The sequence below is a fragment of the Argentina silus genome (genome assembly GCF_951799395.1).
Source record: "Argentina silus genome assembly, chromosome: 6".
NCBI classification, from domain to species: domain Eukaryota; kingdom Metazoa; phylum Chordata; class Actinopteri; order Argentiniformes; family Argentinidae; genus Argentina; species Argentina silus.
Window position 1 is genome coordinate 3,724,864 of NC_139660.1, and position 24,597 is coordinate 3,749,460.

Consider the following 24,597-nt stretch of genomic DNA (forward strand, 5'->3'; position numbering starts at 1 on the left):
TGTGTGTGTGTGTGTGTGTGTGTGTGTGTGTGTGTGAGAGTGTGTGTGTATGTGTGAGTGCGTGCCCCTCCTCCACTCCCCTCATCCCCTCCGTCCATTGTCCTGCTGAGACCAAGCCCAGCTCAGACAGGTGGGATCAGCACCCATTATGTCGCTGAAGACTTAGGCACACAAACGGCCAGCAAACTACACCTTAGAGCATTCACCAAGCAGACACCCAGCTGCACACAAGTACACACCCCTCTTCATCACAACGGCAGACGTTACGTTCCAGCGGTGCATGTCATCCCAGTCTGAGAGGTCTAAGGACTCCATCATCCATTCCATTTCAAGGGATGAATTTCCATTCCAATCCCATTATTGGAATGTTCCATTCATCTAATGAGGATCTGTCCATTCTTGGGATGGAATGTTAATGAACTCCCTTAACACTTAAAAAACGGATAGGCCTATTCAAGGTTGAAGGTGGAGAAGCATTCCATGCCGGTATCTAGGAACTCCAGCAGTGCTAGGAATGTAAACTGCACTTATGTAGGCCAAAACAACTCTCTTCCTTAAAATCTATCTAAATCTCTTCCTTAAAATCACTAAATCTATTAATTCTATCAGAAATGTGGATGTATGCGGGATTGGTGGGTCACTTGAGAGAGTATCGATGAGAAGTACATTTATTAGAATCAGTACAGACACAGAAACTCATTCCTTGAAATGCCAGTGGTCAGGTCCAGGAAACTGATTGAATAAGAAAGGTAACCAATCTTCTGCATTCGCAGATTGAGTATTTTCATTGCACTGCAGCAATTTTTGCAGGAAGGTATTATTGAGAAGACATCAGCAGCTTGAGGTACATACATAGACACACCCATACAACCCTCTAATGGTCACCCATAAGAACTGCAGTCTAAAGCTTTTTCTTTTTCATTTGTGGAGGCAACTGTGGTGTGGGTGTTTAGTATTGATACTCCGTTGTTTTTTCCTCAAGGTAGACGTTGATCGAATGAGTGGAGTATTCAATAATATTTCTAATATGTTGAATAATACACACCACCTGTTATTATGACTACACACACACACACACACACACACACACACACACACACACACACTGTGAAAAGATTTCCTAGGTAAAATAAGTTAATTTTTATTGTTGCCTTCTCCTACCATTTCCGAGGAGAAACGTTCATTCATGGGTTATAATGTAATTTTGCTTTGCTACAGACTTGCTAAAGCAAGCCCAAGTAAATTAGTGGCACTATTGTCTGCCATCTTGTTTCTAGTCGGACAGTTAGCTCGTCGTACAGGGCGGGTCGCTTGAAACATGGCGTCCAGAAGAGTTTCATCTCTTCATAAAATAAAAAAACCAACACCTGCAGATTTGGAAAGGTAGCCAACCATGTTATTTACAGATTAGTTACTGACTTTTGATCATCAAAGATATTTGTATGTACTGCAGTCGCTAAGAATGATGTGAGCGGGCTTGACGCTACCAGTGGTGCTAGCCGTCTGCTGCTGTGCTAATGTTGTTGTTGTTAACAGACTGGCAGAGATACAAATAACTATTGTTGTGCAGTGTGCGAATAGTGTTTATAAATCTATGATTTGTTGTAAAATGGTATTATAGGTATGTTATAAAATGAAGAGTGGCTAGATTATCCATAGACCTAGATAATAAAACGGTTGAAATGACAATTACCTTACTTCTGTTACAATTCTTGCAGTTCTAAAGAGGGTGAAAACAGCAGTGCTAACAACAGTGGAGCTGGAAAGAAAAGCAAATGTAAGTTTAAATGAACTAGCTAACGTTGTTGTTATGAAATACACGTTTAAAGTTTCATGAGACTGTCATACTTGTCAAAAGTTCTGATGCTACAAATAACGCTATCCTCATCCTCAGCTGGTGGTACGATAGTGAAGTCTCGATACTTGCAGCCTGTTAAAGCACCTCTCTCTAAGGTAAAATGTTTTAGTTCATGACATGTCTCATTAATTACCCGTTGGCCTATGTCATTTTTGTCATTGGTTACGAGAAAGGACACCCCTTGGAGATGTTGCACTTGGAGATTATGCATTTGGAAATATAGGCTATCGCCTACTGTCTGAATTTATAGTAATATTTGACCAATCTTGAATAGTGCAAAGCATTGAATTGAATTCTCACATTTCGACATTCTAACCGGTTGCATCTCTGTCTGTCCACAGAGCAACTCACTGACCAATGAGTCCGTTGTTCTGCCACCAAGGCCGGCCTCACCTAAGCCGGGTGGGCCGCGGGCGGCCACGCCCCCAAGACGCTCAATGGCGCCTCAATGTCTTCCAACTCGTACGTGATGAATAAGTGATTTTCTTTTTAAGTCCATACCATAACCGACAATAACCTTGTTTATGTTTGCCATAAGATCAGATGGTGACTTTATTGTCCTCAGGAGTACATTTTGTTTGTGGCATTGTGTGTAATGTAAACAGACAGTGAAGACAGAAACACTACACCTATTTTATGTCCCTGTATTTTGGGGGTTTGATGTCATGCAGTGATTCTACCAGGTCTATAATGGTGGGGATAATGTTATGAAAATATGTTTGGTTTGTGAGCATACTGTCATTCACTTAACCCTGTTTATCCTTCAGCAATGATGTCCAGCCTACTTGAGCCTTCACAATTGGGAAGAAGTATGCTACAATCCACAATCTTAGATGGCCATTGTAACCGACCAGACTTTGATCTTTCAGTCATTAAAGGTAAACCCCATTCATTCTCGTGTCATGGCGCGAACAACGCTTAGGTTGTGGGTTTGATTCCTGCTGCGACCATATATTCTGAAAAATGTACACTGCAGTGTAAGTTGCTTTGGATAAAAGCATCAGCTAAATGGCATACATTATATATATTGTTATATTATAGGACAAAATACCTCTTTTACAAGGGAGACCTGTACATTTCACTCTAATTCAGGTCATGAAGGTGATTGATGAATGTGAATTGGTAATAACACCCAGTCCCATGCTTTGCTTTACTTCTTCTTCAGAGAAGACAGTGTTACAAAATGTAGCAGAACCTGAGAGGAACAGCGAAAATGAGAAGAGGATTGTGGAAATGCAAACATTCCTGTTGGCCTACCTCACAGCCAAGGTACGAGGGAAAACTGTTATGTTTAGTGTATTTTTAAGACAGCCAAGTGGGATGTCATGTGGTCCTCTCTGGCTCAGTTGGTCGAGCATGGCGCTAACAACGCTTAGCTTGGGGGTTTGATTCCCACTGGGACCATACTGAAAAATGTATCCACTCACAGCTAAATGGCATATATTATATATATATATATATATATATATATATATATATATATATATATATATATATATATTGTCATCGCAATAGATGTCATTACCTTCAGGACTCTTATCATGATGGACTGTGTTAACGCGATGGTGTTTGAACTCAGATGGAGAGTAATACAGGGAAGCTGAAGGCAGAGGCGGAGGGGTGTGTCCTAGCAGTGATGGAGGAAGAGGAACAGCTACGCAAGGAAGTCCATGAAAAGAAGCGCCGGAACCTTCTTCTGGAAAAGGGCAAGCAGATGAATGACTTGCTGGATTTGCAGGTCAGAGGCACATTTCTGTCCCCTTTGATTTCTGTCCCATAGCATTTTGATTTTACTTAATGTGAACAACGTGTGAGTTGAACAATTTTGTTATCCTCCGTTTTTTTTTTTGTATCTTCAACTGATGAATGAGTTATGATTAAAGTGGCATTGAAAAGGTTGATTGAAACATCCAAATCTGTCATCAGCTCGAGGCTTTGATGATGAATGTATGTGTGCCCTATGTCTTCAGATCACAGCATTGACTCCTGTGGCTGCAGCTGCCCAGCACTTCACAGAAGAATACAAATCCTTTGCCACAGCAGTGGACACCACCCGCCACCAGTTGCCTGTAACGAACTTCCACATCGAGGGGGACAGAAGAGAATTCCTGGGTTGGTTTAACTGTATTCTCTTAAGTCAGTTCAGCAGATTACAGAGCATTTGATTAAAAAAAATAATAATAAAAAAAACAGAGTGAAGAAGACATGAGTGAAATGGGATCCTGAAGATGGTCAAGTTTTCTACACGTAAAAAGGGGATCTACTGCGTTTGTGGTCGTTCCTGGTGGTCATGCCTGTGCTGAAACCCCTGGTTCTCCTCACCCACTCAGGCAAAGCGGAGGCGAGCCTGAAGGAGAGTGAGGAGGTGCTGCAGCAGTGGACGCAGGGAGCTCTGCATGGCAACGACGCGTCTGCTGAACGCCTGAGGGGGATGAAGACTGCTGCCAGGCACATCAGTGAGCAGCTCTCAGGGTACGACCATAGAGTATCAGTAGAGAGGAATGAATGAATGAATGAATGAATGAATGAATGCTTTATTTGTCTGTTTAGAAACGTTTTTCCATCACAGGTATCCAGGCTTCCATCAGTTTGTCCCTCTGCTTAAGTTAGTCTGTTGATGCAGTTGGTAACAAACAATTGAGTCCAGGTTAGCGAGTCTTGTCCTTTAACTGATGTATTGGCATTCAAATTACGGTCTTTATCTTGCAAATGTTACAGACTAAGCCTAGTCCTGGACTAAATCACACTTTCAATGGAGATTCTTCATTGTGTTTTTAATCTAGGACTAGGACTTAGGCCTAGTCTAGGGAACCAGCGCTTGATGATGTGTCAATGGAATCTATAAGTAAATTGACACTATGGACAGGCAATGTGAATGAAGCGAGGACAGGTATGAAATGGATGACTTGGTGTGATGTGACATTTGGTGTTGGGAGCTCCTCTGACCTCTGACCTCTGACCCTGCAGGGTGTATGTATGAAATGGATGACTTGGTGTGATGTGACCTTTGGTGTTGGGAGCTCCTCTGACCCCTGACCCTGCAGGGTGTATGTATGAAATGGATGACTTGGTGTGATGTGACCTTTGGTGTTGGGAGCTCCTCTGACCTCTGACCCTGCAGGGTGTATGTATGAAATGGATGACTTGGTGTGATGTGACCTTTGGTGTTGGGAGCTGCTCTGACCTCTGACCCTGCAGGGTGTATGTATGAAATGGATGACTTGGTGTGATGTGACCTTTGGTGTTGGGAGCTCCTCTGACCTCTGACCCTGCAGGGTGTATGTATGAAATGGATGACTTGGTGTGATGTGACCTTTGGTGTTGGGAGCTCCTCTGACCTCTGACCCTGCAGGGTGTATGTATGAAATGGATGACTTGTGTGATGTGACCTTTGGTGTTGGGAGCTCCTCTGACCTCTGACCCTGCAGGGTGTATGTATGAAATGGATGACTTGGTGTGATGTGACCTTTGGTGTTGGGAGCTCCTCTGACCCTGCAGGGTGTATGTATGAAATGGATGACTTGGTGTGATGTGACCTTTGGTGTTGGGAGCTCCTCTGACCCTGCAGGGTGTATGTATGAAATGGATGACTTGGTGTGATGTGACCTTTGGTGTTGGTAGCTCCTCTGACCTCTGACCCTGCAGGTTGTGCTTTTCCCTCAGGGAGTTCTCGGCGCTGCTGGAGCTCTCCTCCCTGGTCAGCCGCCAGACGGTTCTCATCCAGCAGTCTTTGGAGGAGGAGGAGCTTGGCTTGACCAGAGCTCAGGAACTCTACTGTGCCAAACAGTGAAGAACCTTGTATAGCGTGTACCTCTGTTAACATAGCAATGAATATGTGTTTTTTTCTAATTCATTACTTGAATGAATGAATGAGTGAATATAGGAATTGTTTTGTAAATTAAAATTAAAATGTATTTTGGGAGCTGCCACCAGTGTGCAACTGCTGTCACCCGGGCTAAGTCATTTTTATGATGTGCGCATTATGATAATATCTCTGAAAATGGTTTTGTGAATAAAATAAATCGTAATTGACTATATTAGGTTTCAATAACCTGTATTATCTGTTTGCAAATGCTTTTTTTACTCATAAGTTACTGTCTGTTATTATTGTTTTAAACAAATCAATCCATTGTATGGCACTGGCTTAGCTTTATCAAGGAGAGTTTATCATCATTTTTCATAATAATGTATTAATTTATCATGTTTTAAACTCTTACTTCACATTTCCTACTTCCTCTCCAAACATGGCAGATTTTGTAAGAAATGAAGGCCTCCTTTAAGCTACAGGTTGTAGCAACACCTCCCTCTAGTGGGGAAACTAAATAAATACAGAAGGTGATGCAGGCAGGCAGAGGACCTCAATATAACATTCACATCCCATTCAATAATTCAAACTAAAACCTTCAAAGAATATTGAATTAACTGCCACCTGCAAGTCAAAGAGAGAGGGAAGGTGGGATTAGACAAATGAGTGTACTAATACAACCAACACCTGCATTACTGAGATACTGGATGGAAATCATGTGATATCAATCCATTTGGAATAACACATGTAACATGTATCAGAGGGAACCTACTTACCTGCAATAGTGTATGATAACCAGTATTTGACATACCACTTACCTGCATCTGTGTGTGATGAAGAGGAACATGTTGAATTCAATTGATTTGACTTTGTTTCACCTTCACCAGTATATCACATTAACTTATCTTATCTTCCACATCTTATAACTTATCTTTAAGCTCTAAAGCAACATGTTGCTTATCTTAATCCAAACCTCTGCTTTACTTTGCCTATTCTATTCCTAAATGAACCAGCTGATCAGGTTTTTTTGTTGAATTGAAAGATGTTTTAATATTTTGATGTTTAATATTTTGCTAGATGTAAGGAGGATGTATATGCTAGGTGTGGAGGGGAGAGGTGTTCTCCTCCAGGACATCAATAAGCCTCTGCGTTAGTCCTCCTGCTTGGCTGACATCCTTGGTGTGACGGACATGGCGAACACCATCGCCAAGTAAGCAAACAAATGTAGCTGGTCCTGAGCCTTGGAGCCACTGCCAGGGGCGGAGTCTGGGCCAGGGGTGGGGCCCATCGGCTTGGCCTGAGAGCAGCGGTGGGGGCCAGGGCCAGATACAGGGGCGGGGCCTTTCGGCTTGGCCTGAGAGCAGGGGTGGGGGCCAGGGGCCAAGCAAGGGCCAGATGCAGGGGTGGGGCCCTTTGTCTTGGCCTGAGAACAGGAACAGGAACAGGGGCCAGGGGCCGGGCCAGGGCCAGATGCAGAGGCGGGGTGACCTGAGGTGGGGTGACCGGAGGCGGGGCCAGGAGTGGGGCCCTTCGGCATGTCCTGAGAACAGGGGCGGGGGCCAGGGGCCGGGCCAAGGCCAGATGCAGAGACGGGGCCTGAGGTGGGGCCAGGTCTGCTTAAGAGCCCACCCCGAGAGGGGTTCAGCTTGTGCTGAGAACAGGGGCGGGGGCCAGGGGCAGGGCGTGAGCTGCTGAAAAACTCATCCAGTAAGGCATTCAGCCTTGCCTGAGAACACAAAACACAAATGCACATTCATGTCCTCTGCCTCAATATTCTGTTACACAGGCACATAATGTATTAACAATGACTGCATCTTCAATTAGGGACCTCATACATCATTAACATCATAGTTAACTTAAATGTTAAATGTTTACCAGATTCTCGTCAGAACAATTAGCCGAGACGGGGTTAGGGCTGCGACAAACGTCATCCAAGAAATCATCCAAGAAGGACGTGTCAGCCTGGGGGACGGTGCTAGGACCAGGGATGGTGTTAGGGCCAGGGAGGGGGCCATGGTCAGGGGTGATGCTGGGGCCAGAGGCGCGGCCATCGTCAGGGGTGATGCTGGGGCCAGAGGCGAGGCCATCGTCAGGGGTGATGCTGGGGCCAGAGGCGAGGCCATCGTCAGGGGTGATGCTGGGGCCAGAGGCGAGGCCATCGTCAGGGGTGATGCTGGGGCCAGAGGCGAGGCCATCGTCAGCGGTGATGCTGGGGCCAGAGGCGAGGCCATCGTCAGGGGTGATGCTAGGGTCAGGAGTGAGATCATGGTCAGGGCCAGGGGCGGAGCCAGTGCCAGGGGAGACCCCAGAGGTTGCCTCCATCTCACCAACCAGCTTCTGGGTTAGCAGCCCTACAGTTGCCTTAACTTGACTGGTGAGGCAGTCCTGCTCGGAGAACAACCCCACATCCCATCCAAACATCTCCTCTAATAAAAGCATCAGCTGGTCCTGAGAACACAAAACACACAGGCACCATTACGTCTCCACGGCCTACAGGGACAGGAAGGGAGGTGAGAGAGGAGCAGGAAGAGGAAGTGATGTGTGTACCTGCAGATGCGTCTTACAACGCCGTGCGTCATCCTGTGAGGTGGCGTCAAGAAGGAGAAAGTTCAGGACTTCCTCTATTGCCTCGAGCACGCCACCTTGCTCCTAGGAGGAAAACAACAACAACAACAACAGACAACCATTAGACTTTTCAACAATAGACAACTCAATGTCCACTCCATCTCCATTTCCATGTGGATAGAAATGCTCCCTATTGAAATATCTACAGTTAACCAACTGTACAATCAATACCTACATCAGCATGTCGTCTCCTTTGTATGAATTCACTCACAATTTCAAGTGGGGCGTTGTCCTCAATAAGCTGTCCCACGATGATGTACTCGTACAGCATGTCAATTATATTGAGGTGGTAGACCTTTACCCAAACAATAGAGAACATCAATTAGTAAGTTAACCCTAATAAACCCCATGAAGTCATAAAGTAACAATAAACATGGACAGTTTAGAGTATCTATCTGGATGTACTTACCCCCATGGTGGCCAGTTCTCTATCCACTGACTCCCTGCGCTCAGGGTCAGTCACCATGGCCACCAGGTCATCGTAGGCTGCCTGGAAACCAGCCAGGTCCTGACACAAACACAACAAAAACCACCACAACAACAACAACAACAACCACAACCACAACCACAACCGAGAACAACAACAACAACCACCACAACAATAACAGAGAACAACAACAACAACAACCACAACCGAGAACAACAACAACAACAACAACAACAACAACAACAACAACAACAACAACCACAACCACAACCACAGAGGGTAAATAACAGTGTCAGTACATACAATGGTAAATAATATCAAGTCATTAAAACACTGGCCAATGGTTAAGTTAGTTACCCGTCCATGCAGGGACACCAGGCCTCCCAGGACTGTCCTGCCAGCCACGGTCATCTGGCTGCGGGTGCCAGAGTCGGACTGCAGGGCCTTGGCATGGAGGAGAGGAAGACATTAGGCGATTGACACAATGACAATTACATACACAAGTCATAATGCTGTTTACTTACACTGAAAGCCAGGCGAAGGCCATCCAACTTCACTGAAAAGTCGGTGACCCCCTTGGTCTCCAGGTGGGCCCTGAGAATGAGAGAGACAACATCACATGATCAGTGACCACTTATGGGACAACAACCTGGATTTGATTGGTCATGTAGATAGATGAGTCAGCACTCACTCAATGCTAGGAACTTCATCCATCGCATGAGGCAGATCCATTTCCTCTTCCTTTAGATTATGTTACACAGGGACATACTGTATTAACAATGACTGTGTCTTCACTGATGGACTATTACTCTACACCACATCAGAGTCCACAGAGAGAGTTAAAGAGAAGGTAGAGTGAGTAGTCTTTACCTCATCGAAGAAGGCCTGGAATTCAAAAGAGCCAGAGCCAGTGCCAGGGGTGGGGCCAGAGTGGGCCTGGTACTCAGGGGCGGGGCCAGAGTGGGTCTGATAGTCAGGGGCGGGGCCAGAGTGGGCCTGGTACTCAGGGTCGGGCCCAGAGTGGGTCTGGTACTGAGGGGCGGGCCCAGAGTGGGTCTGATACTCAGGGGTGGGGGCTGGGGCGGGGCCAGAGCCAGGGCCAAAGCCAAAGCGGGGTTCCATTGGGGTAGAGTCTGATGTCCTCTCACTCCAAGCGTTGTGACACGCTTCCCCGCAGGAGTTCATCTTCAGCCCGCTGTATTCTCGGTAGACGTCCCGCAGCTGCAAAGAACACAGTATCTTACCAGTCAGATATCGCCATCCACTACACAACAATGAAACACTAGCCAATCAGAACAATGGGGGGCATTTACCTTGACGTCATCCGAATAGCGATACTGGGAGGTCTCCTCCAAGCGGTAGGATATCCACTGCTGGATTCTCCCGCCCATGATCTACAGAGGGAGGAAAGACAGAGGAACTCCTCTAATATCTTTAAAACAAAGGTAGTTATGTATCTATAGTTAATCAATGCTCACCAGACTAGAAACCAAACCATTGCTTAAAAGACAATAAGAGGTTAGTATAAAAGTATGAAACAGGAATGTGCTCCCACCTGAATCCCAGTATGCACCTTGGTCTCCGTCTTGGAGAGGGGATCAAGCTGAAGGTGAAGACCATAAGAACATGCACTATGATACTGCTGTACATTAACTTTGATGTCAGTTCCTTAAGGGACATAGAGACATGAGACCATAGAAATAGAATTCTTACAATATTTCATGTGATTGTTTCCAGTGTTCTATTCTAATTCTATACATGAGACACTCACATGCCGGTTGTTCACTGACTCTCCTGTTGTCAGGCTCAACCACATCCAGGTCACGACCCCTGTGACCTCACAGATGCTGACCCATTTGACTTCTGATGTCTGAAGTAAAATCAGTCAAATAATTTCAATACATATGAGGGTGTATGTTCAAATTAAATTGTATGTCAAAAATGAAATACTCAAGTATAAAGCAGGATCAGGGAGTAAAGCAGGTAAAGCAGGATCAGGGAGTGATAATGTCACACAAGAAGCCAGTCAGTGCTTCTATACATTGGCTCTCAGTGCAGGCAAGGAATTAGAAAATCCATTCCTTGAGTGCAGGTAGCCTTTTGAAGATTAAGCCTTAATATCACATTCTATAGTGGAACATTTGAAATGTTTTACATTAGAACACTCAGCTTACCTGTGGGCCTCTGAAATTACACTCAGTAATGGCAAACTCCCAGAACTGGTTTGCTTTTTGGACCTCAGAGGTGAAGTCCTTCTGTAGAAGACAGAGGATATGTCAAAATTGGCACAAAATACAGGGAATACACCAACTGGGACACTGTATGTGACAGTCTTGGTGCTCTTACCTGGATAGTGGCCAGTGGGCCGCAATATCCACGGCTGTATTTCCAGGGCAACAGCTGCAAACAAATAAACAAAGGCTGTAAGGCTGCCGATATCCTCAGTAACTTGAAGTGTTCTAGAACCCTCTGTGTTGATTGGAATGTCAGTCTCATTGGCAAGGCTATAAAGAGGAGGTGAAGTGAGTGTAGAAGTCTTTACCTCATTGAAGAATCCCTGGAGTTCCCTACCAGGGGCGGGGCTAGGTCCAGGGGCGGGGCTAGGTCCAGGGGCGGGGCTAGGTCCAGGGGCGGGGCCACGGCGGGCCTGAAATTCAGGGGCAAGGGCGGGGCCAAAGCCAAAGCCGGGCCAAAACCACAGTGCTTGGGTCCCGGTGATTTCAACCCCAAGGAAGTTCCCGGGGCTGACCCATTTGACGTACTTGCGCTAAAGGAAAATCAGTCAGTATTTCAATACATCTGAGGGTAAGCTGTATGTTCAAATGAAATACTTAAGTAGGATGTAAAGTAGGATCAGGCAGTGATACTGTCATACAAGAAGGAAGTGCTTCTTCCGTCTAGTGATAATGTCTCACCGGCCATGCTGGGGAGATTTCCTCCTCAGGTTGGGGAAGAGGTGTGGCCTCAGCTGGGAGAGGCGTGTCCTCAGCTGGGAGAGGCGTGGCCTCCGCTGGGAGAGGTGTGTCCTCAGCTGGGAGAGGTGTGTCCTCAGCAGGTCGGGGAAGAGGCTCTCTGGCCTTGGTGACCACCTTCAGACACAAACAAACAAACAAACAACGGTTGTGAGGTGGTTGATAATATTCTCAATACCTTGAGGTGTTCTAGAACCCTCTGTTGATTGGAATGTCAGTCTCACTGGCAGCGCTGTGGTCTTCACCTCCTCCTGAGGAAGGTGATGAAGCAGGGGTGAAGAGTCACCCAGAGGCACCCAGTCGTTCTTCTCATACGACCATTCCAGAGAGACGTCTTCTAAAATGATTAAAAAGAAAAAATGCAACCACAGAGATAATAACGTAATTACGTGAGTGCAACAATGGCAATACAGCGCAACAATACCATAGATTTAGATCTGATAGAACCAGAAATAGAATGGACAGGCATTTCACCGTTATCTCTGTGGGAATAGGGCTTATGCAGTTACGGTTACCATGGCAATTATGTATCACATTTCCATTGTCAGCCATCTTTTGGTGTAGGCCTTACTAGCCAAATTGCCAGTATGAGGAACCAGGTCCATTCTACTTACTCTATTCCATTATTTGGCGCCCTCATTCTATTTCTGTGATCCTCACCCTGCCCAGAGGGGTATATCATAAGTAGAACACTCTGACCCTCCCCATGTCCATTCTGGAACCACGACAACATTTTTGGTTGTACCGTTGGTTGTACGCGATGACCTTGTCTTAGAACACCTGGTTACTATAGTAAAGGTTGCTACAGTAACCAGGTGTTCTGTGATGACCTCATCTGTAGAACACCTGGTTACTGTAGCAACGGTTGCTGTAGTAACCAGGTGTTCTGTGATGACCTCATCTGTAGACCACCTGGTTACTGTAGCAACGGTTGCTGTAGTAACCAGGTGTTCTGTGATGACCTCATCTGTAGACCACCTGGTTACTGTAGCAACGGTTGCTGTAGTAACCAGGTGTTCTGTGATGACCTCATCTGGAGACCACCTGGTTACTGTAGCAACGGTTGCTATAGTAACCAGGTGTTCTGTGATGACCTCATCTATAGATCACCTGGTTACTGTAGCAACGGTTGCTATAGTAACCAGGTGTCATCTTGCCAAGGAAGTACAAAAAAACATGCTATGCAACCATAAACAATGCTGAAACAGGTGGTTTAACCTACTGTAGGCATAGCCTACTATTCAAATGAAAGTGGGGCCTGGACTATTGTCGAAAGAAATTGTTCAACCTACTCTCATAGACCCAGTCCACCTTCTTCCGAAAGTGGTATACGCCTTTTCTCACTTCCGCGATGAATATCTCACGCTTTGAAACTGTAAACTTGGCACAACGTACCTTGGCATACACTACAGACATTATTGCTCGCCTGTCAAGTATAGAGAGCTCTGAACTGTTCCCTACGACTGCAAAATTGCATCTGAAGGTTTTAGCGCCTTCCAGAATGTTTAAAAGCACCTTAACAATTGATCTCCATGGTGTTGGTGACGCACTTTAAATTAACTCGTTCCTCTGTGACGCACCATAACTCCAAATCTGCCTGTCGCATTTCGCGGTCGCAGGCCAACTCTCTTTTAATGATTTTGCAGTTGTTGTACAACGATGACCGATAACTATGTTAGTAAGGACACCTCAGGCATACTAGAAAACATGTTGAAACACAAAAAAGTGCAGTGATTACACAAAAAAGTAATCACTGCAATCACCGAATTAGATCTGTCTGATAGATATCTGCCTCTTGACATCTGTCCATCAATCAGTCAGTCTAGCAATCTCTGGCATTTCTTACGTCCCGGACGCGTCAATCGGTAACCCATCCTCCCCCGCTTTCAGTGCGCATTGCGCACAGTAAAAGTGCAAGCCAGAGCAGACGAAAACATTTTGAGGAACAGGGGTGCAAAGTGTATTTGTTCATTTGTTTATTTCATTATTTGTTCATTTGTTACCTCAAAGCAGAAAATGAGGAAGGGCGCCCACCGGCGATTATTTTTTTCCCCCTTTAAGGGCGACCAGCGCCCACCAGAAGGTGGCGCCCTAGGCGACCGCCTATGTGGCCTATGCCTTTAGCCGGCCTTTTAACAGCCTGTTGGTCTAGCTACTCGTTCAACAACAATCAAACAAATAAACAATAAAAATTATAATATACAAATTCAAAAGGAATTCATAGGACGTTCTATTGAGGATTTGATAAACAAGAGTCACTGTCATGTTTTGAAGCCCTGCTGTCAGAAGCTCACTACAATTGTCCAATTTGAGACGAGAGCGATGCTGCCCTCGCCTGGCCGTGCCTCGCCTGGCCGTGCCTCGCCTGGCCGTGCCTCGCCCGCCCTCGCCGCCTGGCCGTGCCTCGCCTGGCCGTGCCTCGCCCGCCCTCGCCGCCTAGCCTCGCTGGCCTCGCCTGGTTTCTAGTGGGTTTGACTTTTCAACTCAAACTCGCTGATGAAGTCGTTGTTCGACCTCAGTTCGCCGGATGGGACGTAAAAAGCATCGATTAGTGCCAAAAGTGTGGCCTCTGATTGGCTTATTGTGGCAAGTGACGTCGCTGCCATTACAGTGAACCAATGAGCACCAAGAGAGCGCCTCGTCGCGTGTAAGTCTTGTTTATTTTATCAAAATAGTTTTGTATGCCCACGTTTGTAGAGCAAACTAACTTCTATCTGTCGAGGTACAAACATATAAGGCGTAATGTTATAATGTAGAAATGCGTTGTGTAGTAAGCCCAACGTTACCATGGCTGGCTGTCAAGCACGCACACGTAGCTATCTGGTTAGCTAGGTTAGCTAGGTTAGCTAGCCACCAAACACAACCTCAGTGCTGAAAGCGAACAGGCTGTGCTGTTGATGCAGTAGGTCAGCTCTGTGACTGGTCTATTCAATGCACAATCTGGTGGCTACCAGTTCATTTGTCAGATAGTAAAGCTAGAGTGCTGTTATTGTTTCTTCTACTAAGACGTTAGTGCACAAAAGCTCCTGGAGGGCTTCTGTATTCATTTGAGAGATTATCAACATAGGAAATGTACAATATTCCCCAATACTAAACACGATCTTGGAAAGTTTAGCTGAATTATTTCATTACAAGGTTATGTTTCAAGTAGATTGAGTTTAGGAGTGAAACCTGCACTATATGTATTGGGATATTATTTATTTTGTGACTTGAATAGCTTCCACTCCCGAAGGAGAGGACAGCCAGAGGGAAGGGAGTGGAGACAGCAGAACCAGGAACAATGCCAAGAGGAAAAAGACATGGAGAAGAGGCAGGAGTTAGTCCCCAGGGGCGCTTGCCAGTCTATGTGCCCCAGCCGCGAACTGCGGGACCGGGAATCACAGAACCGACTGCACCGTTTCGAGGTGGTGGCGGGCACAGAGAGAGGCCGCAAGCCCAGAGCAGACCCCTCCCGTGTGGTGAAGGAGTATTCTAGACCCGCCGCAGGGAAGGACTCCACACACCCCAGCGATCTCCGCCCGCCGACTGTGCTGCTGAAGACGGTGTGCTTCCTGGTTGATGACATCGCTGCCTCCCCTACTCTCCAGCCGTGGACTGAGGCAAGTCATCTCCACTGTTTTCTCTCTCTCTTTCTCTCTCCCTCTCTCTCTCCCTCTCTCTCTCTCTCCCTCTTCCTATCTCTCCCTCTCCCTCTCTCCAATCAGTCTCAAGTGTTTTCATGTCTTACCCAGTTGGAAGGAACCTACTACTCCCTTATTCAATAGTGTGAATGGATCTTGTTATCTTGTGCAGCGTGCTACAATGTAATGACTTGTGTACTACATTTACTAAAGTCATTACAAGAATGTTAATGCCCTTGATTTAGAATTTTCATCTGTGCAGACCTTAGACCCTAACCAACACATGCATTTTGTGAATTTCGTATATGTACTCAAAGGTAATTAATGTGAACTCTGCCGTAGACTGTGCTTACACCCTGTCATTCCCTGTGCTTACACCCTGTCATTCCCTGTGCTTTAGGTGTATGACTTTGTCTTCGACCGGCTGCGCAGCGTGAGGCAGGATATGATCATCCAGAGGGTGTCAGGGCCAGACTGCGTGGCTGTGCTGGAGAGGACGGTGCGTTTCCTGATCTACGCCTCCTACCGCATGTGCGGACAGCCCCTGCGGCTCTACGACCCCCGCATCAACGACACACACCTGCAGGAGAGCCTGAGCTGGCTGCTGGACTGCTACACCAGCGGGAAGCACCTCAACCAGGAGGAGTTCCAGGCCCTCGATGTGCTCTACAACCTCGGTGGGTGGCTCTGCTTTTAGCTTTTGGCGTTGTTGAAATCATCATGAGTACAATGTGGTTTTCCCCCCATTGTGACATGTAAATGATTTAAGACAAAGGAGAACAATAATGGCTAAACGGCCAACTTGTGTAGAATCAGAATCAGAATTCTTTTGTTTGGCCAAGTATATTTGCACATACACATACAAATTGAAACAAAGCTAAAGAACAATACATAAGCAAAATATTAACAAAAAATGTTTACAAAATAGCAAAATATTAACAAAATAGCAAAAACAAATTTACAAAATAGAACAGTAAAACAATAAATGACGTGGGCTGTGTGAGGCTAAGGCAGTAGGAGTGTGAGGCTCAGTGATGACTCGCTTAGTTACACCAAGCCAGTCAGGGTTTATCAACCTCATTGAGCATGATGCTACTGCTAGATACTGTATGAAGCTTCCCCTTCCCCTGACGAGTCTGTCTTCATTGTTTCACCCAGATTCACCCCGTGCCATGCAGCACACCATGGAGCTGCCGGAGCGGGTCCGGTCTTCCCCCGCCGTGCGCCTGGCTCTGTCCGTCAGCCGCGCCTTCCTGGAGCGCAACCCCGTGCGGCTCCTCCGACTGGCCGAGAGGCTGGATTTCCTGCAGACCTGCGCCCTCCACCGCCACCTGGGGGCGTGTCGCAGGGACCTGCTGCTGCTCTACAGCTACGGCCACAGCAGCCGCAACTGCCGCTTCCCCCTCCAGAAGCTCTCCCACCTCCTGGCCCTGGACGCCCCCCACACTGCCACACTGTGCCAGGCCCACGGTGTGGACATCAACCCGGGGGACTGGGTGGTCTTCTCCAAGACCACCTTCACAGAGTCTGACCCCTCAAAGCTACAGTGTGTACACTATCATGACCTGGTGGATAAGAAGCAGGGAGACCTGTCTGTCGATGACATCATTCATGGCCGCGCTTGACAAGCTGCAGATACGGACTGTGTGTTCTAAGCTGTGAGCTCTTTTGTTATGATGTGAAAATTGTATATGGATGCACTTGTTATAACTGAGTTCTTAAGTTGTGTTAATGTGTTAATGACCTTGTTTTAAGCTGAATGTCCGTTATGTTCCCATGATATTGTTGTATTACAAACAACAGTACAAGTGCCTTTTACCTCATATTCATGGTCAAACCATTTGAATAAATTAAACTATGTTTGGTTATTAACTTGTTGATGTTTCTGGACAAATTATAAAGTGAACAATATCAGTGCTGCAGGTTCAGTATGGTGCTTCAGTGATTTACATCATGAATTACTAGCCCTCAAGAGCCTGGCGGTTCTGTCTGTGTCAATGTATCAGTCTTATTGTATGTATTGTATGGTTAAACTTTCTCTACCTGTGGTTTTTAAAAAAAATAAAAACAGTCTGTTCTAAAGAATTGTTTCTTTGTTTATTTATTTTCCAGCTTTAAGTGCACATATTACGGCCAGCTCATCTCATCTCATGTGGTCCTCTGTGGCTCAGTTGGTAGAGCATGGCGCTAACCATGCTTAGGTTGTGGGTTTGATTCCTGCTGGGATCATATATACTGAAATGTATGCACTCACTGCAATGTAAGTCGCTTTGGATAAAAGCGTCAGCTAAATGGCATATATTGTATTAGCTCTGTCACCCCTCCTTGTGTGTTTTGTGGCACAGGATGCCTCCCTCCTGCAGAAGTGAATTTAAACAGTTAATTTGTTTCCAATGTCTCTAGAAAAGGGACAGGGTACAACTGCTGTCTTTCTCACTAAATTGCCCCCTATGAAATTTGTGAGGTGCATATTCAGTGACTACAATTTAGTATGACCACAGATTTTATTACGTTGTAGGTGCACCAAATTGCCACTTGATGGGGCCAAAGGTTTGTCTTCAGAGCATTCAGCCAGAATTCAAACATACTATATATTGTGAAAAAGGTCAATTTAGACTGCATTAGTAGCCTTTCTCTCTCAGACTATCATTTCTCATGAAACACCTCAGAGCTCAGACATTTCTCATGTTTACCCACATTTCAGATTCATTGTATTAGATATGTTTACTCACTACATGTCTGTGATTGTTCCTGGTTTATTTATAGTTTAAATTGACTAATCAGCAGGCCGAAATACTGATTTAATACATTGTAATGTTGACTTAAGGTCTTACTCAAGTCTAGACAGTAACCTGTGATAGAAAGGAGCTTAGCAGTAACGTATTGGTATACAGGCCATACAGAGCGAGGAAGGGATGTTTCATTGAACTGTTGAGTCTGAAGTAGAAGCTGTTCTGACTCGCACCAGGCCACCAGAAGGAACAAAAGCTTTGAAACTTCAAAGAGACGAGGGGGCACAGTTGGAGAGGGAGAGCGCAACTACAGTGTAAACATTATCAAACGATTGAACATCTTTTCAATCGTGCGGCAAATTCAGAGGGTGGGCGAGCACTTCTACAGTAATTTGTAATGCTGAAATATGAGAGAACGCAGCTGAGGCGGGTGAAGGCACGTGAAAGAGGACTGTCTATGTGCGTTGGGGTCTGAAGAAAAAATCGTATTGCTCGGAACGGGATTTCTCGAAGAGGGATGATAAAAACTTGATCCTTGTTTGCCGATTCGAGGCGAAACTCATACACCAGCCAGCCTCGATGGATAGACCACTGTAGTCCGAGGGGCTGGTAAAAGCTACTGTACTTTTACACTTTCGGAGAAAGTTCCTTGTCTGAACATGTTATTTTAAAAGGGAGAGCGAGTTTATAACCCAAACGACTGAGGGTTATATTGAAAATGCTGAGGTCCTGTTTGACAGCGTTGAGTCTCTCGTGGACTTTATTCATCTGCATCGTCAATAGAAGTTGTGCACAAGAAAGACAGTAAGTGGTTGACCTCATTTGTTGCTTTCAACTGTTGTGTGCGTACAGTACGTTGACATTTCACTGATGTTCAAAGTAAAACCTCACAGTTTCTCCCCAGTTCAACGGATCAGTCGCTGATACATAATTGTGTACATAATGCATCATTTGTGAATATTACAGTTCATAGTTTTGTTCAAAGGTGACTCACATCGCATTGGATTCTGCAGTTTGCCTAATGAATGAATGAATGCAGGTCTGTTGGAATGATAAACATTTATGAAGGGCTTTTTTCAGTAGCTTGTATAATGTGAATGAGAAACAATGCATCAGTCACATGCATCATTTATGCATCTCCACGCTTTTCATTTTCGATAACCAAAATAACCCAAGACATTTATTACATAGTAAGCAGTCCTTAAATATTTTTTTTTTTGGCGGTACTGCTTTTGCTCTATTTGCAGCTCCTATGCTACAATGGGTGGTTTTCTATAGCGAATCGACAAATAGATAATGGTGTGAAACAGCGAATTAGTACTACTACTAGTACTACTACTAACCATTCACTAGAATTAGATGTCTGGAAGGACAAATGAGATGCACTATTTGTATAGAATCACTTATGGCGCATGTGTTATGTCCCATCAATGGACTGTATGCTTAATTCCAGAAACATTTCTTATGTCCACTGAAACAAAAGCATTGGTCTCCCTTGGTCCCTGAGTTTGACAATGAACTCCTGAGTTTATTTCACTAATCCCTGTGTATAGAGCGCTGAGATTCGCTTGACTTTGGGTCCTTTGATGCTATCGGTCGGGCTGCTGTCAACGGTATGCCAGAGCTTAATCCAGAGCTGTGGAGAATTGTGTTAATTGTGAAGAGTTACAAGCTGTGCTGCCAAGTGTTCCAGAGGGGAGAGCACCATAGAGAATGCTATGGTTACTATTAATACCAGCCTGCTGAACAAAAGAACATCAGTCCACCTGAAGCACCAGTGAAGACCCAGCTCTGAAGAGTCAGTCGGTCAACAGGCAAAACACACTGTGTGAAGTTCAAGCATCTACTGTACTCGTGTGATTGTAATATTTGTTTATTTGTTTGTCAGGATCCCCACTAGCTGCTGCACATTCCTGGGGTCCAGATAGAACACAAAACACATGCCAGAGTACAGAACAGCTATAGACACAACAGTTATATACAATAACAAGATAAGATAATATAACAATAAATTAAATATGAATAAAATAAGATAAGTCATATATTGTCAAGACACCAAGAAACAGCAAAAATACTTTTAACACACTATTGATATATACATATTCATATATACACTTCAGTTAAATTAGATCGTAAGTAATCAGCAAATGTCCCCGGCACCTGATTCAGAGCTTATCAAAGAGCTGGTTGAACTTGCTGTAGATCAAACGCTAAGAGTCAATTTCCTCATATTATCTTGCCATTCTCTAAGCTTAATTTTCGGAGGGATTTTCTCATGGCTCCCAGCGACTGAAATTGCCTCCGGCACCCAGGCATAATGCTAACCACCTGATCTAACACTCAGACATGCAATTGGGTTGGTGGAGTCATTCTAATTTGGGTGATCTTGAGCAAAGTTTCAGGGGAAAGCTGAGCTCCCACTAACATCAGCCCACCCCACCCCACCCCACCCCACCCCACCCCAACCAGAAGTAAAAGTTTAATTGGACTTTTCCAGAATGTTTATGTGCATCAGAGAATGACCTTTGCCCTGCGACCTCTTTGACAGCCGTCTTCCCTCGACGATGTCAGAGCGACTGTCTGGAATCTTGGTCGTTATGTTTCAAAAACACTGACTATAAGGTTACATCAGACGTGGTGCCAGAGAACCCTAGAGCAGTAACCTCATTGGCTGACAGGTACTGCGTCCCTGGTAACCTTGCAATTAAACCCGATCTTGCCGCACAAATCCATCAGGAATGTGTGTGTGTGTGTGTGTGTGTGTGTGTGTGTGTGTTTGAAGGTATAGAAGTTGGCTCCAGGTAATCAGTATCTTGATTGTCTGACAACATGAATGCTATTTAACCTGGCCTCGCTATCCCCCTCTCCCTTCCGGACACGCAGGGGTTACCTGATCGCCGCTCCATCGGTGTTCCGTGCCGGCGTGGAGGAGGCCCTGAGTGTGACCATCTTTAATGCTGTGGAGGAGACGCGTGTCCAGGTGCAGCTCTCTGTGAAGGGAGAGACTGTGGCACACAGCCATGGCACTGTGCTGGGTGAGGAATGACATTAACATCCTCTTATTGTTGTGTAGTAATGCTGTAATTACTCTAGTAACAACCTTGTTACAACACGCACACGCACACACACACACACACACACACACACACACACACGCGCGCACGCACGCGCACACACACACACACACACACACACACACACACACACACACACACACAAACACACACACAAACACAGTCTAGGAACAACATTGTTTTAACTTGCAATAACACACACAAACACACACACACTGACAGAGCAACACACACACACAGCTTGAGGCTGATTGGCCCCTGACCTATAGGATGGAGTGGATACTCCTGACCCCACCGGGCCCTACACGGATGTTGCCTTTGATTGGAGGCTTTAAGGCTTAGCCTGGCTTGTCCAACCAGGCATCTGTGTATATGTCTTTGTGATCTGTTTGACAGCACTCCTGATAGAGGAGACTTGTTGTGGTTCAGATTCTGGCATTGAGACAGACTGCAGCTGTAACTGCTGCTAAACCAGCGGTGCTCAACCACTCAAGTCCCACAGGGCCGGCTGGTTTTCTTGATCTTTTAACATTGTTGTTTGGCCAGAGGATCTTTAGAGCATGTTGTTGTGTTAGCACTAAGGTGTAATAACCAGATGTAACTATTGGTGTGACTGTAGGTTGCTGACGGAAAGGCAAGTATGCAACCAGTACACACGGCTGCCCTCTACCTGGTGCTGCTTGACTCACATGGGTTAACGGTCCTCTGTTGTTCCTATCAGAATGCTTGTGTCTGTGAACACTTCCTTGTGTACATTGATCTTTATGTCTTTCCTTTCCATTTCAGACAAAGGCACAATCAAATTAAAGGTGAGAGCAATTTCACGATGTGGTTTATTACGTTTCCACCCGTCCCTCACCGACCCCTTACGGTCCTATAGTTCTGTCTTGTGTTCGCCATGTGGCGTTTTTACAGCGCAAACATGCATTGAAACGGTTGTGTCTCCAGCTGCACAGTAGTGGGATCCGTGTCTGTGTTTGTGCGCATTCCTCATATGACGTGCAAAACAACACCAACATTATTTGTATGTGAACATCTGTCTTTTCACATTCATTCGGAATAAGGTAACAGCCTCAATATAATATGCAACAGCTGTTGATGTGCATGTATGGTCCGCAGCCCCCAAAGGCTGGAATGGATCAATCCAATATGCAAGAGTTCAGTCCTCCCTTCCCCCTCCCCTCCCCTCCCCCTCCCCCTCCCTCCCTCTAACCCCCCAACCCCTGTCCTCCTTATATAAAATGAAATATAGTCTTTTATGGTCCACCGTGTCATACAGTTAGAGCTTAGACTGATCTGTGTGGTGTTGTGTGACAGGATCTGTGTCCTGGAGATCACTGTGGCCCTTCTGTTCCAGGTGCCCCCGGGGCTGAGAGGCCAGGCTCATCTCAAGGTGTGGGGGAATCGCCACGTCACAGAGGGGGGCTACATCTTCCACAACTACACCACCGTCACAGTGGACAGCAAGGGCACGGCCGTCTTCATCCAGACCGACAAGCCAGTCTACAAACCCAAACACAAAGGTCTCACCTCCTAGTAGCTACCCAGCCACCCACAGTCGTGGGACGATGCGTAGAACACAGTGTTTCTCAACTCCAGTCCTGCGTCTTCTGGGTTACACACATCTGATTCAGCTAGTCAAAGGGCTTGCTGCGGACTAGTTAGTGGACTAGTTGACCAGGTGGGCTGGTGCTGAGCTAGAACTTACATCCGCAACCTTGTGGGGGCCCCCGGACCGGAGTTGAGGAACCTGGTCTAAACCTAGTTTTAGATGTATACCCCATTTGATCTTACTGGTCTTGCTTTACATCCAGGAGAAAAAGCCAAAGACATGAACTGGACTGTGTTCATACGCAGTTGGATGAACTGAAGTAGGTGATAATAATCACTGTCTCTCTCTCCCTTTCTCGGTAGTGTTCATCAATGTGTACTCGGTCACTCCGGACCTGAGGCCGGCCAATGACAAGGTATGCTGCACTGACCTGTCACATCAAAGCCTATGACATCACACCCAAGCGCAGTCATTCAGTTGGGTATAAAAACTGAGTACATGAGAGTCAGGTGTATTAGTATAACGGCGGTGAGCCTTGATGCCAAACAGCTGTGCTCTTTTGATGTGACATAGCTTTGAATCGGAGGCGGCATCCATTCCAGGGTATTTTTGTTTTTTTACACACTTATTTTCCCAACGTCCCCTTTGAGGGAGGAATGAAGAGGGGGAAACCTAGCCTGAACACTCTGGCCTGAACGCACAAAAAAAAAATGTACAGTCACCTATTTACCACAGAGTAATTTCTGCTGGAATGCTAGAAATGGCTCCAAATATACCGTGCAACTGTGTAGACAGTGTGTTTATTGATGTCCAGAGCTATAAAGGTCTGCTGCTGGCAAAGGGCAGCGCTTGCTTTCACAGACGGGTGATTGTTGGACAGGGGAGGGGGGAGGGAGGGTATAGGGAGGGTATTTTCCCATGTGGCTGTGCAGTTTGTTTAATGTGTGCCGTCCTTGTGTTTTTTTAAAAATGTATTAATGATTATTCTCCCTTCCCTCTTTGCAGATGGAGGCGTACGTTGTGGTGAGTTGAAGGTGGCAGGAGGAGGGGACCACCCGGGGCGGTAGGGCCGCGGGACGTGGGGAGTGTAGTTTCCAAACCCCCCCACCCCCCCTTCTCTCTGAGATGAGATTACAGGGCAGGGACAGCTGAGCTCACCTTGATAACAGGGTGCTCAGCTCAGAGCCTGGCCCTGCAGCGGAGAGGAGCGGACCTGGGCTGCACATGAAAGGAGTCCCACAGCCGCTCTCCCGCTCAGCCCCTCAGCTGCTCCTCTCCTGCTGTTACTGACTCCACAACACCTCTGCACACTCCCTTCCTCTGGTCCTGGTCTGTCTGAGGTGGTTTTACACGGCAAATATGCTGCCTGGTTATAGGATTCCTAGGGGAAGCTGTGTAAACGGACTAGGAATTAATATGTAGATGTGTAGATGTTTATGTAACTTTGTCATCCCGGAGTCTTCAAACAGTGTGTGTGTGTGTGTGTGTGTATGTGCGTGTGTGTGCGTGTGCGTGTGTGTGTGCGTGTGCGTGTGCGTGTGTGTGTGCATGCGCGTGTGTGTGTACAGTATGTGTTTGTGTGTACAGTGCCTACTTGTTTGAATACTGTTAGTGTTAGTTTTTCCTCCTCTGAGTCAGAGCTAGGTCAGTGTGTGGGTACTGTGGTCATGTTGGATTTAGAGGGATTACCCACTGCAGATTTATATAACCAGCCTTACTTCATATTTCCAATGTGTACAACCAGCAAATTCAGGTTTGTGATGAGTTGTACAACTTGATTTTCTTGACCGATCATACAGTAGTCAAGATCAAGGAGATTCATGAGGTAAAAGTTGAATAAAATCCATAATCTGATATTCCAGGATCCAAGAGGGTCTCGGATGGTCCAGTGGAAAGGTCTAAAACCCCTCTGCTGCGGTAAGTGATGAATGT

At 45.9% G+C, this 24,597-nt stretch overlaps 2 protein-coding genes across 2 annotated transcripts in view; both read left to right on the forward strand.

The window, feature by feature from the left end:
- Positions 1-1,295: 1,295 nt before the first annotated feature.
- Positions 1,296-17,375, forward strand: LOC310805734 (uncharacterized protein). The gene is made up of 16 exons (XM_083671534.1): positions 1,296-1,383; positions 1,719-1,777; positions 1,895-1,953; positions 2,200-2,320; positions 2,626-2,736; positions 3,024-3,127; positions 3,438-3,596; positions 3,829-3,970; positions 4,189-4,330; positions 5,522-5,644; positions 6,875-7,346; positions 7,542-7,931; positions 13,962-14,152; positions 14,836-15,286; positions 15,708-15,984; positions 16,466-17,375. Exons 1-16 carry the CDS (start codon positions 1,319-1,321, stop codon positions 16,930-16,932), a joined length of 3,333 nt encoding a protein of 1,110 aa, XP_083527660.1. The 5' UTR covers positions 1,296-1,318; the 3' UTR covers positions 16,933-17,375.
- Positions 17,376-18,301: 926 nt separating this feature from the next.
- cpamd8 (C3 and PZP like alpha-2-macroglobulin domain containing 8) overlaps positions 18,302-24,597 on the forward strand; it is a 40,198-nt gene continuing 33,902 nt past the window's right edge. The window contains 7 exon segments of the mRNA XM_083671703.1: positions 18,302-18,843; positions 20,923-21,074; positions 21,900-21,922; positions 22,471-22,636; positions 23,028-23,080; positions 23,671-23,688; positions 24,528-24,582. Coding sequence (XP_083527829.1) covers positions 18,758-18,843; positions 20,923-21,074; positions 21,900-21,922; positions 22,471-22,636; positions 23,028-23,080; positions 23,671-23,688; positions 24,528-24,582 — 553 coding nt within the window. The 5' untranslated portion in view covers positions 18,302-18,757.